The sequence below is a fragment of the Podarcis pityusensis genome, assembly GCF_964106645.2.
Source record: "Podarcis pityusensis genome assembly, chromosome: 3".
Classification (NCBI taxonomy): domain Eukaryota; kingdom Metazoa; phylum Chordata; class Lepidosauria; order Squamata; family Lacertidae; genus Podarcis; species Podarcis pityusensis.
This window is the reverse complement of record NC_138026.1, coordinates 64,045,883-64,066,162: the sequence shown is the minus strand read 5'-3', so window position 1 is coordinate 64,066,162 and position 20,280 is coordinate 64,045,883. Positions and strand designations below refer to the sequence as shown.

General features: G+C 39.6%; 1 protein-coding gene across 3 annotated transcripts; it reads left to right on the top strand.

The window, feature by feature from the left end:
• The first annotated feature begins 1,574 nt into the window (after positions 1 to 1,574).
• FBXO30 (F-box protein 30) lies at positions 1,575 to 20,277 on the top strand. Of its 3 annotated transcripts, XM_080998560.1 has the most exons (8): positions 1,575 to 1,784; positions 10,803 to 10,843; positions 11,102 to 11,201; positions 12,206 to 12,237; positions 12,691 to 12,831; positions 13,257 to 13,361; positions 13,725 to 15,789; positions 17,441 to 20,277. In XM_080998560.1, the coding sequence occupies exons 6-8, from the start codon at positions 13,297 to 13,299 to the stop codon at positions 17,642 to 17,644; spliced, it is 2,334 nt and encodes a 777-aa protein (XP_080854686.1). In that variant the 5' UTR covers positions 1,575 to 1,784; positions 10,803 to 10,843; positions 11,102 to 11,201; positions 12,206 to 12,237; positions 12,691 to 12,831; positions 13,257 to 13,296; the 3' UTR covers positions 17,645 to 20,277. The 3 variants fall into 3 exon arrangements, with proteins under 3 accessions (XP_080854686.1, XP_080854685.1, XP_080854687.1); XM_080998559.1 differs by lacking the exon at positions 12,691 to 12,831; XM_080998561.1 differs by lacking the exons at positions 11,102 to 11,201; positions 12,206 to 12,237; positions 12,691 to 12,831.
• The last annotated feature ends 3 nt before the right edge of the window (positions 20,278 to 20,280 follow it).

The following is a 20,280-nucleotide window of genomic DNA, read 5'->3' as shown; positions in this document are numbered from 1 at the left end:
TGGCCAATTGTCAGATATGATATCCAAAGGACCACCCTTGTTTTATAGGTTCCCTAATGCAACATATATTCTAACAAGGTGCTGTCAAATGGGTGAAACAGATTATTCTCTAATAATAACCGGTACTTTAATATAATAAATATCATAATCCTAACAGGATACTTTACTCAGTCACATAAAAACCCAGCTGTGCATATTTGCAAATGAAATTTGGTATCTTCTGGGAATAAAAAGAATCTCATTTATTTGAGGAACATTTGCTCAACTGCAAATAGTAACTAGAACAAGTAGTAGTAGCAATTCTACAGAAGGAATACAAATGCAGATAGTAGAATAGCAACAGAAAATATGGAGGAACATACCCTCAGACCATTATAGCTAAATTAGCTAATGCTTCAGACATTTCTACAATCGGCACACACAAAAGATGCACAAATTAGTTTTGCTTCCAAGTAACATGAAGGAATCTGTACATCTTTTTGTGTGTGACTGTGATCCACATCCAAGCCCAGCAAGGCCAAAAGCCTCTCATGTCCAGGGACATATCTTTGCCAGTTTTGGATATGATTACTGTACTGTATTTCAAAGTAAGGAAATGACACCATCAACAAACAAGGTGTAATGATAGTAAGCAGAAATCCAAGTGCCCTGTAAGTGGAGATAAGAGGTTCAGAAAAATACCAGCAAAGAATTGAACCCTATGACAGCAGCCTTCACCCCAGAATCTTTCAGTAGCAGAATAGTGGAAAATGCAATAATGCAGAAAAGTGCCTCCGTCAGAGTGCCTACACAATGCAAAAACAGCCATTGAAAATAGTGAGGACAATGAAGAGGTACCATGTAAATTGTCTTTTATTCTTATATTTTTACTATGTGGCAAGGTAGGTAGATCTGTCAAACTCTTGAAATAATAATAGAGAAACTTGAAGCAGGGCAGACCTTCCCCCTTGCCCGCAGCACCATGCCACGGGCCTTATCTGGCAGAGGAAAGGACTTTTCCTTCCGCACAGCATCGCTATATATCCCATTGCATCTGCATGCAGTGGAAATCATGCCCTTCAGAACAAATAATCCGGTTTCCCGGTCCCTTCCCTCATCATATATAAAGCAGAGCATGTGCGAAAGAAGCCTGGAACCGGCGAGCAGCAGTCGCTTCTTCAGAAGCAAATTCCAGAGAACGGCTACAACAGCCTTAATTCCGAAAGTAATAAGGAAGATGATGATGATAACAAAATAAAAGAAAACTATTCCCGCAATAGTTGCTTGCACTCCTCCGGGGCCATTATCCTCCGGAATAGTAACTTATACTAGTATTGTAAGTTAGCATAATTCCCGGAGATAATGGCCGCGAATAAAATGCAAGGCGCCCTTGTATTTTACAATAAGGGAGAGCGACGCGGAGGTGTCGCCGGACTCCGGGATAACCTCGGTCACGCTCCCCCGGTGGGAAGCTCGCTTCCCTTTCGCTGCGTCACCGGCGCTGCCGGCCGCAAGGACTCCCGTTGCTCCTCCTCCTCCCTCCTCCTTTACGACACCCGCTCCCCCCACCGCCACCGTGCAGCTGGGGAAGAGAACGCGCGCGCGCGAGCGAGCGAGCGAGCGGCGTAGCCGGAAAGCGCCGCTGCGAGCCTGCTCAGGCAAGTCCTCCGCCCCACCCCTCACCGGAACCGGATCGAATCTTCAGGGCGTCCGGGGGAGCGGCTGCCTCTCTCGACTGCTCCTCTCTCTTCCTCCCTCCACGTTCAAGCTGCTTTACGCGCAGGAGGCGGGAGAGCGACCGAGCGGTGAGTCTTACGTGTGTGTGTGTGTGTGTGTGAGTGAGAGAGAGAGAGAACACGGACGCGGGACGGGACGCGTCTTGAGGGCTTTTCTCTGTCTGTCTGTCTGTCTGTCTGTCTCTTCTCCCCTCGGTGGGCTCGAACTACGGCTGCTGCTGCTGCTCCCTGCCGGCCGACAAGTAAACAAATGGCGGCTGGCAGGGAGGTGGGTCGGTGCGTGGTGTGGAGCTGCGGGGTCCCCCTCTGGCTCCTGCCCGAGCAGGACGGGCCCGGCCTGGTCTGGGGCGGTCAACCCACCTTCTTGCAGGGCTGTGAAGCGGGGTGGGAGTGATGGTGGTCGTCGGGGGCCTGAGGGGGGTGGCAATGACTGGCTGACAGCTGGCGCGGTCCTTTATGAGGAGGCCTCGGGAGGTGCTTTCCTTGGGGCAGTGGCGCTGCTGCTTTTGCCCCCCCCCCCCGTTGTGTTTAAAGACGGGTCTCAAAGGAGGGTAGGGGTGGGTGCCAGGGAGGGAGGGGGAAGATACGCCTGTGGCGCTGGCTCCTTCCCTTCTCTTCGCTGCCCGCCCCTCCTCTTCTCTCTTTCCCCTTCGGTGTAGATGGAAACAATGGACAGAGGGGAATGGACCGCCTCCTCCTTGAGCCGATTACTTAGCATGGCTACGGCAGTAATATGCGGAGCTGCTCAGCCACACACACAACACACACGCAGACGCCCAGCTCCCAGTGGTCAGAAAAGCCCTATTGTGAGTTGGTGCGGCTGCTGCAGGGCATCGTCCCCGCCTCAGGGGAAGGTGTTACACAAATTAGTACAGAGAAGCGTGTTCGATTCACCGGCGGGGATTTCCCTGGGTTCCTATATGGGTGTGTGTTAAAAATAAATGGTTAAATGCAAGGGCAGTTCTGCCCTAGATGACTTGGCTCCATTGAGGGTTGTCCTGTGGTTAAGCCTGAGCCTTAAAAGGAGACGGCATCGTTCCCTATGTTAAACATGTGGGAGGGAAGGAGTATGGCTCTGCCTGTCACTTGTTATAAGGAAGAATACAACACAATGGAAAGTGGTATTGATTCTTGGAATAGCTTCTTCTTGAAAGATCTTTGCCTACATATCTAATATGGAAGAGTCTGTAATAATCAATCGCCTATTGAAAATGAATGGATGGGTATAATGTTTTGTAAACGTTTGTAAACTGAAAGCAGAATGCAGTAAAAGCTACAGTTTGGGAAAGGAGACATTGTAGTAATTGTGAAATAAGAGAACTTTGTCAGATTTTTGAAAAGACATCAAACAGTGACCATAGGGACTATTGTTCAGAGAGGAATATGAACACTACTTTAGTTCTCTCAAAGAATTTCCCTGTCACATTTTGTTGGCATCTACTGTAACAGTACAGTTTGTTGATTTTGTGCTACGTAATAAAATAAAAAAATTTGATAGTGAAAGAATATAGCTGGGACTTGAGTTATGCTGTAGTATATGGCTTAAGCCTGAACTTTAAAAGAGTGGTGGGGGATAATCCTGTAATAAAACATTATCAAATGTGAAATTCTTTAAGCGACATGGTTTGTATATGTATCTGATAATTCTTATTTTATCTGAAATAAGTTGTTACAATTGTAAGCAGCTCTTTGAAAATAAGTCTTAGAGTCATTCAATATTTGAGGTTAGGCACTGAACTTCTGTATTCACAAACTTTAACCTTTTCCTTCACCTTTTCTCTACATTATTTTAGGTGCAATCAAGGGGTGCAGATGTGGTGACTGGGTGGATAACGTAATATGTATGTGCTTAAGCAAGCTTTGAGGCGGCTTCCTATTTTTACATACTACTTTAATGTCTCTTAAATATGTCCTGCAGTACTTCCAGAGTTTTCAGAAATTACATAGCTTTGGAAACCATATGGAGAATCTATTGCCCAGCTGTAGTACATTAAGCCATTAGATCTGTGAAGCTGTTTCTGAAAACACTTCAGTCCCAACCACATTTTTCGAGATTAAGCCCATTTGATTTTAAAGGAATTTACTATATTAAATAGCAATTCATGGGCAGTAACACCTCAGGGTGGGGGTTCTCTCCACATTATGTCATACATCAGATTATATTCCCAATCTAGAAACTGTAACACACAGCTGCAGGCTATAGACATGCTGCTCTATGCAACGAGCTTTGTGTTGAGTAGAGCTTGGGTGCTGACAGCTCTTGCTGAGAAAGAGAAGACTATTGGTGTCTGGAATCTGTTTCCATCAGACCTAACCACACTGACCATCTGTTCAAAGCTGCATGTGTTTCTCCAATCCAGCAAGTAGCAGCAAACTTTATAGCTATTGAAGCTGGACCCAGATTTTTCTCTGTGCATCATCTTTTCATCTGTCCCCTAGGCCCCAATTTAGAACTCTATTTCTCTAGGTGCAGATGTTAGAACAGGGCATAGCAGCAAAAACAACCCAGCATATCTAGTAAACCAGTACAGTATCTTGCTTTTAAATTAAATCCAAAATTTGGAAGTATCAATTGAGCTACAGATATTTAAAATTAAAATAAATAGGTACAAAACACACTCGGTGTCCAGAACCATGATGAAGGAATGTAGGCAGTATTTGCATAATTGTGAAATATTGAAAACACATTGCCAGGTGTTTTAGCTACTAGCGTTTTGAGAGAACTAACCACTTTTATTATATTTTAATCTAAATTTCATAAGCACCCTTAATTTTTATCAAGTGAAAACTAACAATACTATTAGCATAAGCTGTAAATGTATGGAACAGCGTAGAATATATAGATATACCTGAAGGAACATCTCCATCTCCATTGTTCTGCCCAGAAACTCAGGTCCAGCGCTGAGGGCCTTCTGGCAGTTCCTTTACTGCAAGAAGCAAAGTTACAGGGAACCAGACAGAGAGCCTTCTTGGTAGTGGCACCCGACCTGTGGAACGCCCTGTCATCAGATGTCAAAGAAATAAGCAACTGTCTGACTTTTAGAAGACATCTGAAGACAGCCCTGTTTAGGGAAGCTTTTAATATCTGATGAATTATTGTATTTTAATATTTTGTTGGAAGCCGCCCAGAGTGGCTGGGGAAACAGCCAGATGGGCAGGTTATAAATAAATTATTATTATTATTAATCTTAAAAAGAAGGCATTAATAAATGGGTGGCTATACACAGCAAGATGCATGAAATAGCCTTTACTACAGGGATGGGGAACATTTTGGGGGGGTTGAGAGCTTCAGTGGGAGACCTGTTGGAGTTGCATTTGGGCAGGAGCACAGCCAAAACCAAAAGGAGGTGGGATCTGAATATTCAGTTAAATAAATTGTTTCAGAAACCCCTACCCTTGAATATTAAAACTAAGATTAGAGAATTAATGTTAACACAGGCATAAGTCTGATAGTGCTCCCTGATATCCTTATTTTGATATTTGCTTTCTTTTGTTTGTAACTATATCCCCACTACTTCCTTAATGGTTTTATTACTGCCATTTGCCACTTCCCTTTGTTTGTATTTTTATTCCTTTTATTTGGCATGTCACACTTCCATGTTTGTGTCCATTCATTCCCTCCCTACATTTTAAAATTACTTTTGTTTTCTTGAGCTGTTTCCTTTCATTAATTATGAGGTGGGAAGGGGTTTATTTCCCCCCTCTCCTTTGCAAAACAGACATGTCCACTATCTGATGCTCTTAATTCGAGAGCAACAGCAGGCAACCATAAAGTACACAAGACAGACTGCACAGTAGACTTTCAACCAGATGTGCTTATGGTCAGAAGGAAACACAATAGCAAGGGGCTATAGGACCGGCACTGAGTTCGGTGCTGCAGTGCAGAAGATGAAAATAAAGTTATGGGTGACCGAAAAGGCAAAAATAAGGTTATAATGCACTGGTGGGGTAAATTTAGCAGTGGAGGTAGAGGGCAACCAGTTGAATGCAGATTTCTTTCCTATGTATAGTTACAGCTATCCTGGGTTTTATTTTGTACATTTATTTGGTGGTCCAGGCTCAATCTTGCAAACTCTGGATGTTTCTAAAAATGTTATTTTGAGAAAAATGAACCTCTTCCTTTTCTAAATTTATGTTAATTTCTAGACGTAATGTTTGACAAATTGTGTATAAAATACTATGTCCTCAGTGTTGTGTATAAAATAATATGTCCTCAGTGTCTCAGATTCCAAGCTACATAAGTGGCTTCTTTAGGGCAAGTGCAACTACAGAAATTGACAATTGGCAGACTGTAGTGTAATGTGTGTGGTAGATTTCTCACCCAATCCTAAAGCTGAATGTTTCTTTTAAAGATTACCTTTGTATAAACACAGTACTGTGCAAAGCTATAATCCTTAAATGCAAATAGAGATGAAACGTCAATTTAGTTGTAGCATTTAACAGAGAAGGAAAAGTTTCATCTATAGGTCAGGTATTTTCAGTGTTGATGTTTTAGAATAATGTCATGGATCATTGACAATTTGTACTAATTACAGAAGTGACTATTCTTAAGAGTCCAGAGTTTCACAGAAACCTGGCCAGATCCTAAGGAAGACCTCTTTCCCAGTGCAGTGAACTGGATGATAGTCTTGGACATTTGCAGTCTGTGCTCCTCTGATGTTTGCCTCATCTTGCTTCATGCTTCATCATGACTCCTGTGTTCCAGTTCCTGTTCAGAGATGCTTATAATTATGGCACATGACTAGTAAGAAAATCTAGGCCATGTGGTGTAATTGGGAGAGGAGAAGGCTGAAAATTTGTGGAGCAAACTGCAAAGCCTATGGTGCCTGAAACCAAATGAGGGCTTGGGTATTTGGCTGGAGAGCAAAGGGCCCTCAGGCTACAATCATAACATTCTATGGATGCAGTTTAAAAACCTGGAACTTACACACAGCTATTCTTGACTTCATGGGCTTTTTTTACATTTAAGTGATCAATTGTTTCCCCCCAACTCTAGAACAGTTGTTGGACTCTTAAAGAGAAGCCTCTCCCTTAAATGTTTCATACGCTACTTCTGCACAGCCTGCTATATGTGAGGAGAAATGTGCAGAAACGTATTACACATTAAATTTGACTCTTTGCTTTGGTTCCTATGCTAATTTAACCAGGTAGTGCTTATGTGTCTGATCTATCTAAGTTCTTTTTCCTGCTATGTTTTTGTAACAGCCTACTATACCAAGTACTTAGGAAAATAAAGCATGTGATAATGAAAGCGGATCTGTCAGAAAGATACTTTTTATCTTTTTAAAAAAGATATTTTTAAAACAATTATGTTTACTGAGACATTAAGAAAATTAGTTATTCTGAACTGCCATCTCAAAGTTAAACATTTGTAATGAAATGATTGTAATCTAGTAATAAACTTAAAATTCTAATTGAAAATAGTGAAATAAACAGAATCCTACATCGCCTAAAAAGCAAAGACAGAAAAATAAAATTATTTTATCCCATGCTTTGCTTGACTTGTGTGTAGTATATGTATGTGCAATAATAAGGAATTTATTGCCTACTTTTGAATGTGCTAAATATTGTAAAATAATTGAAAGTCTATTGCAGAAATATTTCCATTGTACATGAATTTATAGACTACGGTAACAGTAACAAACAATATGCTATGATTTTCTTCCTGCCACTTTATTGGCCAGATACTGAAATTAATTACAGTTTCTGGAGGCAAGATAGAGGGTTTGTAGTATCAGCTGTACCAATAGTCTTAAGGTATGTAAATTTAGAAGGCCAGACATGCTAAAAAGATATTTGAAATAGGAAAGCAGAGCTCACATTGGGATAGGGGATTGAGATGTTCACAGCAGTGATCCCAGCTCAGACTTTAAAACTGAACATTAGGAAGAGGAAAGGAAGAGGATGATGAAAGGTGCTCATGTGGAGCTCTCAGTGTGATGTAATTTTGATCTGATTTCTGAAAATGGACAGAAATAATTTAGAACTTTTATGCAATATTTTTGAGCAATTGATTTTACAAACTAATCTGAAATACTACTTACTGTTAAGAGGCTTCAGCACATTAGTTTTGCAATCCTGAATTTACACCTGTTTATGAAGTATGATTTGTGAGGGGCTGCTAAACTCATATCAGACCATACATTGAACTGATGCAAGTTTCCACAGTACAGCTTGGGCTCACTGTGATTTGCTGTTACATCTGAATTCAGAACCACACTTCCATGGTTCTGTCTCAAGAGGCTTACCTCATGGAGGTGGGAGTAAATTTATGAACTTGTGAAGTTGAGTTCTAAGCAGATGAAAAACACAAGAAGACAAGCAGCTCTAAAGCACAGCTTACTTGTTCTGAAAGTGCAAACCATGGTGTAGGGTACATTCTGAGTTGCACGTAACACAAACCAGAATGTTTGATGTCTCAGTTAACCAATTAGTAAGAGATTACCATATCACCGACTTTTAAACAGTTATCTTAGTGTACTTTATTAAATGTATGAAACGGTTGAAAAATACACACTGACATGTTGTTAAAATTCCAGTGTTCAAAGTTTAAAGTGTAGCTATAGTAACTGGATACACAAGAAGCAGAGAAGGAGTTGAATTACACTTTGAATACCAAGAGCTTTCTATTTCAAGTCATTATTATGCTCTTAGTTGTTCATACAAACATTGGTCATCGGGTTGTTTGCTACAGCTGGAATTTTAGTTTTGGCAGCAGACGTTCCAAACACACTTTGAGAGCTCTAGTCAGCTGATTGTAGTATGTACAATAACATCAGGTGATCTGTACCTTCTGAGAGCAGTGTACATCTCACCAGAACTGTGTGTATTTTTAGGTTTCTTGGTTGGTAACAGGCAAGCACGCATACTTCAACATCTCAGATGAACTGAACCCAGTTGCTGACATTGCCTAATCAGAAATGAGCAGCTGTTCTGCCTAGGTTTGTTCATTAGTAAGAGACCAGTATATCAGAAGCTGTTATCTTACCGTACTGATTGGTCAATAAGACTGGGTTTTGGTGAGCAAGTGTCTAGGAGCAGGTTGAAATATGTTCCCCATGTTTTTTTCACCAGAATTGCAGTTCAACCACCTTGCTCTTCCAAGTGAATGTAGTGTAGTTAGTTCTATGAAAAATAATACTTTGAATTGTCAGAATTTTAAAAGGTACGGTGTTGGCACTTGCAGGTTTTGCAGGCTTTTCCCCTAAGATACCAGTGCTGGCAACCAACAAAGAGGGATTGGGAGGGGAATTCTTGGAAAATAATGCACAGGCATTGTGTGCATGCTTGCTTTAAAAAGAACTGAAAACCTTGTAACACTTCGACCACAGCATCAAATAAAACAATCCAAAATAAAACATCACAGGAGTATACAAATATAAAGTATACATTCAAAGGAACATAATTAACAGGAAACTAAAAGATTCTCTTAAACATTTAAAAAGAAAACATTACTAAAGGAAGTCAAATATAAAATGCACATTTAAAACAGCACAATTAGCATAAGAATAAAATATTATCATAAGCCTAGAAGATATCTGCTGCTGTTGCTGCCAATCCTGGTTCATGGTGAGCAGCTACTGGAAGCTGAGGCTTGATGACCTAGGTCTGCACTAAGAGGTAGCCAAGATGGTCTCTGGCCTCTTAAGCAGCCTCAGCTTTCGTAGCTAGAGTCCATCAGGGCCCCGCCAGGTGGAAAAAGGCATGGAACATGTCTTGCAGGACACTCAGCCAAAAGTCCTGCAATCTCTGCTCCTGAACCAGCATACAAAATCATTTTTATTGGTAGATCTGAGCTAAGGGCATTGGTTAACCTTTTCCCTGTCCATCACCACATAAATTTCTCTATTCTACATCAATATGTTGTTTCCTTTCCTTCTTGTTCCAGTGTGCTTTCTTTGTGTTCTTACTTCTTGATCACTTCTGTTTCTCTCTCTATATAACCCTTCCTGTTTCACTATTAATGCAGTGACCTGTAACAGCTTCTTCTTGCTATTCTTTGAAAGTACTTTCTGACTTCTAGGAATCGGAATAATATTTGTCCAACCTTGTAAATTATTTTAAATGCACGCTTTTCAGAGGTGGAGCTTTAAAAACAATTTTTTAATTATGCATATAATTAATTTTGAGATAGAATCATAGAATCATAGAGTTGGAAGAGACCACAAGGGCCATCGAGTCCAACCCCCTGCCAAGAAGGAAACACCATCAGAGCACTCCTGACATATGGTTGTCAAGCCTCTGCTTAAAGACCTCCAAAGAAGGAATAGAATGTTGATAAATAATAAAATATTGGTATAAAAAAGAAAATTCTACAGGTCACAGTTTATGGACAGAGTTCAAATATGATGTTTGAGTAGCATTTATGGGATTTACTGTCACATGCACTGAACTGAAACACGAGATCATCACATCTGACTGTGGAAACTGGTTTAGTACCTGGATTACCAGGAATTAAAATATTACAACTATGAAAAGAACGGCATGGTACTGCATTGTGAAATACCAACAAAGCACTGCATTCTATTATCAGCTGTCTGGTGTTCTATAAATTTAACTTACCTGGATGCTAAGTATATTTACTTTCACATATATTTCTTTATTTGAATAGCACTTACTTCCATGGAAATGTGCTTTGAATTGCAATATTGAAAACCATAACAACAGTTTATATGCCCACATGTTTTGTAAAACCCCAGTGACTTATTTGTTAAGGGAGTAGTGGAGTTTAGAACAGAAAAGTGTGTGTGTGTGTGTGTGTGTACATGCTTATTCCATTCTGTGCTTACTGCTTCTGAAGCAGCTTCACAAAACACAGCTAAGGTGCATTGGTATATAACAGGCTGTTTCCACAGTTGATTACAATGTCCACACATGGACAACATCTACTTCTCTGCTAGTCTAGCAAAAAACTTGCCTTGTGAAAGAATGTTAATAATTTTTAAAGTTTACATTGGTGTTAAGAAGAGTGTGTGTGTGTGTGTGTGTGTGTGTGTGTGTGTGTTTTCTAATCAAGTCAGTGTACTATAATTCAAAGGTTGATATTATTTTTAAAAAATTAACTTTACTGAAAATGATTTGTTACAGGAAAAAATCAACCTGAACTCTGTTCCAGCAATAACAAACTGGTAAGTAAGCTCTTATAACAAGGGGGCTGGAGGGCGGGGGTGGGGAAATACATTGAATGGGAAAACTAATGGTGGGGAAACTTCATCAGATATGCTGCTATCATAATTGGATGCTTTCAACCATAAGAGTTTATCAGTTTTGTAGTTCTTGCAATAGATGTAATTAGCAGTGTAAGTCACTGAATTTTCTCACCTCATAAAGGGGGAAAGGGATATGATAACTCATAGTTTCTGATATCTGATTCTGTTTCTTCCTAGTTTCCTTAGCTGTGGGATTATCCTCGTCTGCATATTATACGGATGGAGTCTACACACAAAAGTCTCATTGCTCTGCTGCCCCTTGGAAGGTCTTGATTTGGTGAGACAGTTTTCCTGTTCATAGGGATGTTCAAAACCAGTACTGAACCACTTCTTGAGCAAGAGAAGATAGAGCTGAAGCTTGAAAAATGACGTCTTGCTATTTTGGTTGCATTTATAAGTAGCAGAATTTGCTCTAAGGCCTGGTGTATTTGAATGGCTTGTGAGCTGAAGAGTTCTTGCATTTGTTGCAAGTTCACTAGTGGCTTTAGCCAAGCTGATTTTTATTTATTTAAAGCATTTTTATCCCACTCTTCTGCCAAAAGGGCTTCTGGAGTGGCTTAGAACTAGAAAACAATCTTACCCAAGGACCTACAATCCAAAACAGGGATGGGGAGCTTTTCAGCCCAAGAGCCACATTCTCCTCCATGTGAACCTCATGCCAGTGGTGGGCAGGGCCAGAGACAAAAATGAGCAGGGCAATGAATGTGAATTTTACCTTTGTACCAGTAGGTTAGTTTCTACACACTTGCACACCCCTCCCTTTCTTATCTAGGACCAGGTAGAGAGGCCTGAGGTTCCCTGTCCTTGATCTAAAAATGCATGGCACAGAAGGCAAAGAGATTGAGAGGGAGGAGGAATAAAATAAAATAAAAAGGAAAATTCTACTAATTCTTAAGTTCCTGAATCCCTTTGGGGTGGAGCTGCGTTGAATGATTAGTACCCACCTTGGATTATCTGAAATAGGCTTTTTAAAAGTTAAGCTGAATTTTGTGCATACATTGTCACAATTTTCATCTTTGGGCCTGAATATTTTTAAGTATTGATGAAAAGAAAGCAGTTACCTTATATGGCTCTCTTCTTCGTGTGTGGTGTCTGCATGGTTTTGGAGTAAGACCAAGTGTGATTCTTTACTGCATCTGTTAATTTCATCATTGAATGACACATGAGTAAAGCAAGAGACTAGAATACTGTTAATGCCATATAGGACTCCTCAATGACACCCTCTTTCTTTGGTATGATGGTATTGTCAAAGTGATGGATGTCAACCTTTTTCTATTTCAGGGACTCTCCAAATCTTAGAGGAGCAAGTTCAAGTACGTACTGACAATGTGTGGTTTATTTGAAGAATACAGTTCTTAAATGTGGTGGTGAAACATTTGGGGTTAAAATATATTTTTGGTTTCTTATGCTTTTAGTTTTTTATTGCCTTATTCAGGGGCCAGTTTTTAATTCAGAGACAGTGTAGTAAGGCACATGTTGGATTTGAATGGGAGGTGCATTGGAAACTTTTTCACAGCCATAGCCACATTTCTTGTAAAGTGCTTGCAATGTACGTGTGAAGATAAAATTCAGTAGTCCTATGTATGAATCCTGAACTTAGTTGGGAAAGGATTGATAAAATGTGATTAGGCTGTTACCATTTGTCAGACTCTACTGAAACATATTCAGTAGGCCTTGACCTGGGGTCATATTGCAGAAGCATCTACCTTCAAGTTAGTTTTTATGCATTTATGGTCTCTAAATTATAGCTTATTCCCCATTATTAGTATTTTCTAGCACACCAAATTCTCCTGCAAAAAAGAAAAAGAAAAAAGAAAAAAGAGAGAGATCAAGAATTTGGGTTGCATATAGCTCCTGATTACATTGTTTAGCATGTAAAGCACCTTTCCATCAGAGGATCTTAGCAGGTATATATATTCAACTTGTGTGTGGTATTAGACAAACGTGAAAGAACTCATTGCTCACTTTATGTTTGTTGGGAAGGCCTATATCAAACAGTTTTTCTGTAGTGCCTTTTTATAGGTCTTGTGCAGACACACAGGTGTGTGTTGGTGAAGAGCTTTACAGGGTTCCTTCCTCTTTAACAAGGTATTGAAGTCCTTGAAAATTCATATTAGCTGATTATTCATTATTTGGTCACTAGAGGGAGCTAAAATACCATTTTGAAATTTAACATAATAAACAAAGGGCTTCTTTGTGTAACTATCAAATAACTTTCGTCTTAGCTTGAAAGCCTTGTTTGCTGCATTTGTATACGCCCAGACAATATCCTATTTTTGCAGATTTGTTTTGATGTTATCTAGGGTTTGATCAAAATCTATCTTGGAAACAGGTGCCACAGGACTTTGCAGCGGTGAAGTGATTTTGTCACCATGTTTACACTGTCAGCGGGGGGAGGACTTCCTACTGTGCCTGCTTTGAGTGTGCCTGAACGCAAGTAAGTTTCAATGATCCAGTGCTTTTAAAAACCACTGAAAAGGACTAGAAATCTCAATATGGGATGGTAGTAAAATACCAAACCTATAAATTTTGTGGAACACTGCGTAGAGCTCCTAGGAAATAGTTTCTCTTTTGGAATGAATGAAATGCTTTTGAATACAAAGATTGACTGGCAAAACATGTGAAATTATGATTTTTTTATATGCAGTAGCCAAATTTCCTACATACAACGGCATACAATGTGCATACAATGGCACTTGCAGATATTTTATATAACCGGGAGAGTACTTTGCTACAAGTCTGATGCTTGCTTAAAATCAAACATGGACATTTGGTCTGCTTTATTTTCCTCTTTTCCTAGAGCTGAACTTGCCACCGTGGAAGAACATCAGCATGTACATTGCGTCAACTGTGTTAGTCGGCGTTGTATGACCAGACCAGAGGCTGGCATTTCCTGTGATTTGATTGGTTGTCCTTTGGTTTGTGGAGCAGTATTTCATTCATGCAAAGCTGCAGAGCATCGCCTTTTATGCCCACTTGAAAGAGTGCCTTGTCTCAACAGTGGCTTTGGCTGTCCATTTACTGTAGCCCGAAACAAAATTGCTGAACATCTAGAAATTTGCCCTGCAAGTGTGGTATGCTGCACTATGGAGTGGAACAGATGGCCTGTCAGTTATGCAGATAGAAAATCTTATGAGAATCTTAGTAAAGATGTTGATGAAGTTGAACAGTTAGACATGGCTCTTGCCCTTCAGGATCAACGAATGCTCCTTGAATCCCTCAAAGTTGCAACTATGACATCGAAAACAGGTGATGAGGTGGTAAAATCCAGAGAACAGACTTCTGTTGCAGGTGCCCCAGATGCTGCACTTTCAAATGGCTTGATGCCTGTAGATGAAGAGTCTTATGGTGCACTTTATCAAGCTACTGTGGAAACGACAAAGAGTTTAGCTACAGCTCTAGATATCCTGAACACTGCTACTAGAGACATAAGCATGTTAAGCTCAAAGCTTGGCATTTCACCACCTAAAACAAGTGAAGATTTTCAGCCAAAAGAGCAAAATTGTAGTAGAATGCATAAAGTAGAACTTGACTGTCTAGATGAAGATAACATGGGAGCAGTTGGTGGTATTCACCTGGATATCTTGAATCAAAATGCGCAGTTGGAACAAAATGGCTCAAGTGACATTTGTTACGACACCATGCAACAGTACAATTTGAATATGGGTCTTGATACCTCTTTATGCAATGGCTTTCATGCAGACAATACAAGCGCAGATACACTGCAAGAGAGTAAAGAACTTGGTATGTGTAATTCTGACCAATCTAATGTAGCAAATGGTGTATGTAATGCTTCTCATGTTGAAGCATTGGGCTATTGCAGCCCTATTCCTGTAGCAACACAACTTAAGGAAGAATTACCTCTCCACAGTTTGTCTAACGGCACTGTTAATCATGTATATCTGCCACAGTACTGTAATGAAGAACTGATACAGAAACAAATTGAACAAGACAGACTGAGAAGCATAGATGTATTTTCTTTAATTCCTCATCGTACCTATAATTTCCTTGCAAATCACTACATATCTGCACCAAAGGAAGACAAAGCAGTGGATACATCAGATTTGGAAATAACAGAAGATCCTATGGGTCTTCATGGAATAGATTTAATCACAGCAGCATTACTGTTTTGTCTTGGAGACTCTCCCGGTGGTAGGGGAATATCTGATAGTCGTGTTATTGACGGATACCGTGTTGATTTTGGGACGCAGACGTTTTCTCTCCCTTCTGCAATTCTGGCCACAAATACAATGGTAGGGGAAATTGCTTCAGCCTCTGCATGCGATCATGCAAATCCACAGCTCTCAAATCCAAGCCCTTTCCAGACTCTTGGGCTAGACTTGGTGCTAGAATGTGTGGCTAGATACCAAACAAAGCGTTCAATGTTTACATTTGTTTGTGGACAGTTGTTTAGACGAAATGAATTTCCTTCGCATTTTAAGAATGTACATGGTGACATTCATGCTGGCCTCAACGGCTGGATGGAGCAGAGGTGTCCTCTGGCGTATTATGGATGTACATATTCTCAACGCAGATTCTGTCCTTCAACGCAAGGGGCAAAGATTATTCATGATCGGCACCTTCGGTCATTTGGGGTTCAGCCATGTATATCTACTGTGCTGACGGAGCCTGATAAGAGATGCTGTTTAGGACTGCGTAGTGACCACCTGAGTAATCTTCCTTTTGAAGTTCTACAACACATTGCAGGTTTTCTAGATGGTTTTAGTTTATGTCAGCTTTCACGAGTGTCGCGATTAATGAGGGATGTGTGCGGAAGTTTATTACAGGCACGAGGAATGGTCATACTGCTGTGGGAAAAGAGGACATATCCAGATGGAAGTTCTTCGTGGCAAATAAAAGAAAAGGTTTGTATGCATAACTATACATGGAATTGCCTTTACCTCTGTTTTAGAATTAGTATGTTCTTTTGTCTATGGGTTGAGGTCTTCCAAGCGTGGTGGGTCCTCATCACTGCTAATAAAGATAGAAGAGGAACTAAAAGTAAGAATTGTGCTTTTTGAACAGGAAGCCTCTAGTGCCCCATAAACCCCTGGGCTATGATCTGCCTAGTTCCCCAGCACTAGACAAACCAGTTGTGACCAGGTTAATAATTCAAGAGTATGAAAGCAAAGCAACAAAAACGTTTGCTGCAAGAAAGGCAAAAGACCTTGGAAGCAAATGGTCCCTTGGGAACACGGGTCAGATTCCTCCCTAGCCTTGTCAACCAGTGGCTAGTGAACACCTATAGCAAATAGAGTGGGCAGCAAAGTAATGAGAGTAAGCAAAGAAAACATTAGCCTGTGTGGTGTGCTAATTGATCAGAGGTAAGACCAAAGCTGATGTATGGCCAAGGCAGTGAGACTTATGCTGGATGAGCCAAGTGGCACTGGACAGTGTGGGACCCTGGCTGAAGCAGGAGTTTGTAGTGAGTTTATAAAGAATTGGATCTGTAAAAGGTTATGATAGTGAGCACAAGCTAAATATTGAACATAACTCTTTTCAGTAGTAAAACGTAAACACAACCCTAATAAATATTTGTAGATGGGCTATCTCTGTAAGACTACCGCATTTGACTTAAAACAATTTGAGAATAAAAGAGCACCACATGGTTTAAGGGAATGCTGTTACAAAATCTGTAGATTAAGAATGTGTTAATAATGCCCTGTACCTTTAAAAATATTTATATCCTGCTTTTCATTAAAGATTGGTTCTTGAGGCAGCTAATCATTAGGATCCAGTGTGGTTAAAATTGCCATAGAAGTTCATGTGTTTGTGGCAGGAGGAAGGATGCCTACTGATAACTATTATTTGAGTCTTTCATTTTGACTTACTCTTGCCATAGCTTCTTATTGCTAAGAAAGAAGGATGCAGATGAAAGGTTTTCTGGTTGCCAAACCATTACACTTTGGTTGATAACATCTCACAGGCTTAATTGCCAGTAAGAACATTTCCCTCCTCCCCACACTCTTCACTTTTGGCGATACGTGGCTAGTGTTACATCTACAGGTGAAACTTGAAAAATTAGAATATCGTGGAAAAGTTCATTTATTTCAGTAATTCAACTTAAAAGGTGAAACTAATATATGAGACAGACTCATGGCATGCAGAGCGAGATATGGCAAGCCTTTATTTGTTATAATTGTGATGCTCATGGCGTACAGCTGAAAACCCTGTACACCAACACCTGATAATCAAACCCTCATCTGAATATATTTTCAAACCATGGCTTGGCTGTAACTGGTTAGCAAAAAAATCAATTGCTGTTGCAATGTTGGCCCGTTACCTCCCATACCAAAAAGAAGGATGAGGAGCTGGGGGAACAGTCTTGATAATCAAACTGTAGCTTCTTGATCAGACCACTGTATTGTCTTATGAACTTAGGGTTTTGTGTTTACTGCTGTACTGCCATGCACTTAGTATTGGGAAACACTGCTTCCAAACACTGTTATAAATGCAGTCTTTGAACCTGAAAAAGCAGAACTAAATGCACTTTTATAAGAAAAATTTATTTTCTAGGTATGGCGATTCAGCACAGCTTTTTGTACTGTAAACGAATGGAAATTTGCTGACATTGTAAGCATGGCTGACCACTTGAAGAAATGCAGTTATAATGCTGTAGAGAGACGGGAGGAAGCTGTACCACTACCATGCATGTGTGTCACACGAGAACTTACAAAAGAAGGACGGTCATTGCGCTCTGTCTTGAAACCTGTACTTTAAACACGAAGAATTTACTCCAATTGCACATACACTCAAGCACCTGATGTAACCTCTATGTAATACTTTGTGACACTTTATTAATTTACTAAATACAATTTCTAGGTAAATCTACTCTGTCATTATGTACATAAATTTTTGAAGTGGCATTTATTTTTTATAATACTGTCTGCTTAGAATTAATGAAAGTTGCCTTAATGTTTGAAACAATGGAACTTGCTGGACAGGGTAGTTTATATAAAACTCCTATCTAAACTTTTCATTAAGGATTTCTCTGACTTACGGTTCTGTTTCTTTTTATTCACTTCTAGAGGTATGCACATTCAGACCGGAACAATTGTATAAACAGGAATCTGACCAAACAGCATATATTTGGTCTCTTTGCAAATACAAGTGAGAAGCTGAATGCTACTTAGCATTTAGCAGTGCATATTTTGAACAATCTTTTCCATTTTTGAAAGATTGCTGTGCTCATTTAAGCCGACTCAGTGGTATGTAACTGTTTCTAGTTAAGTTTCTAGTTAAGGAGGAGACTTACATAGGTTGGGTGCTTTTGGTGTTGATGCAAGTAAGTAAGGGGCGCAATCAAAGCTCTTTGAAGTCCGTTAACAAACTCCAGATTTTAACGAAGCAGAATTCCTTTTAATGACACTTTTTCTTGATGGTCAACAAAGGCTGCTGCAACTAAGAGTCTGATGTAGGGCTGGGGAACCTTTAGCTCTCCAGATGTTTCTGCCCTCCAGTTCCCATCAGAACTAGCCAGCATGGCCAGAAATCAGGGATGATGGAAATTGCAGTTCAGCCAAAGGTTCCCCAGCTCTGGTGTAATGGAACAAAAGTTAATTTTATTTCAGACTTAAATGTATACCTAGACTAGCATTTTGGATTAATAAATTTTCTCCCATCTTCTGTTGGCAAAGATTGATAAAAGGTGAACTTGAACAAAATTCATGTTGCTTGTTGTAAATTAGCTACAAAGGATCCACAATTTTTAATTCATTGATCTAATGAAGGGCTTGTTTTGTGGTATCAGTGTAATACATTTTATTGTTAACATGTCTACAAATGTACTAGTTGCTTCCAGGCTATTTTAATTTGCATAGGACTCTTGATTCTGAGCACACTTTGAAGTTGGTTCCACTGAAATTTGGAATTTGCTTCTAAGCAAATGCTTTTAGGCTAGAGGTGTCATGCCATCTTTATAAGATGAAAACCTGTTCACTGCAAACAGCATATCTTAAATGCATGTTCATCTTTATCATGACTCCATGGTTTTCCAGTCTTCCATAATGAGGACATTGTGTTGAATGTTTACTGTAATTATAAGAATGCCTTTAACTATACTACCATAACTCTGTTTATACCATACTGCTAGTTTGAGCTTGTGCCATAGACTAAAACCAAGATTGTATTAAAAGGGTGTTCCATTTTGAAAAAAAGATGGTTATAAAAATGGCTACATTTGAAATGTTTATAATGAAATCATTTAAGTACTTGATCCAAGAGTTCATATGTTCAGCATATATGACTCCAATCTGGGAAATAATTGCCTTTTTCATAACAAGTTGCCCCATTTTTTGAAAAACAAACCTCAGCCTCATTCTCTAGTGCCATATATTGATACCATTAAGGAACACGAATGCTTGCTCTACATGGCTTTTGGTAATGCATGCATCTTGGGATCAGTTAACTTTTCTCACAAAGCTGCCTTTCTCTTTGAAGGGTCTAGAGAATTTTCCTTTAATCCTGCATAATTTTTCTTCAATCAATAGAACACTTCTAATTTTAGTTGTTTTAAAACTTGAGAAGAGGACATTATTATGAACATTCTTTGTCAATTCAAGTATACTGCTCTTACAACCAATAAATCTCTAGTACCCAGGTATAGACATTTTCTTCAAAAATCTGTGGGAACTTGCCATTCTCCAAAACAGAGATGTCAGCCCAGGAACAACCAAGAATGTCCATTCCACAGCTTTTTACAAGATACTTCCGTATACACTAATCTTTAACCATCAAATATCTCACCAGTGTGTACTTAAGTATTAACTGTGGGGGTTGGGGGGGGGGGGTTTAAATATAGAGATAGGCAAAAATATGCCCCGGCCTCTTTGAAACAAATATTGTAACACGAGGCCTTTTACACTAGAAGGCTCCTTAGCTCTAAAAAGTAATTGTACCTGTGAGGAAAATTGATTCATTTTTCCACATTTAGCTTTTTGAACACTTCATTCTCAATACTGTGCACTTTTACTTTGAAATTTAGATACTGTGGGGTTTTTTAAACTTTAATCCAGAGCTATTAAAACATTAATGCTAAATAATTCTGTTTGGTATACTCTTGTGTGTGCAGGAATTCAATGCAAATCTAGGATATCAGTATTTCATACTGCTATGCAGTTTTTAAACAAAACAGTGGCATGTAGTTTTTCAATACTTGACTTTTTCTCCTGTACTGTACCTTGTTATTTTAAATACACAAGTCTGCCCCAGTACTTTGTTCCAGTTGGTTGCCTTTATTTACATTTTCTAGCTATTCCATTCTCTCACCAACCCCACACTCCTTTGAATGTTTTCAGTTAATGCCATTTTTTGCAATGTCTGTCATAATCTTAATAAAATGTATTTGCCATTTCTCT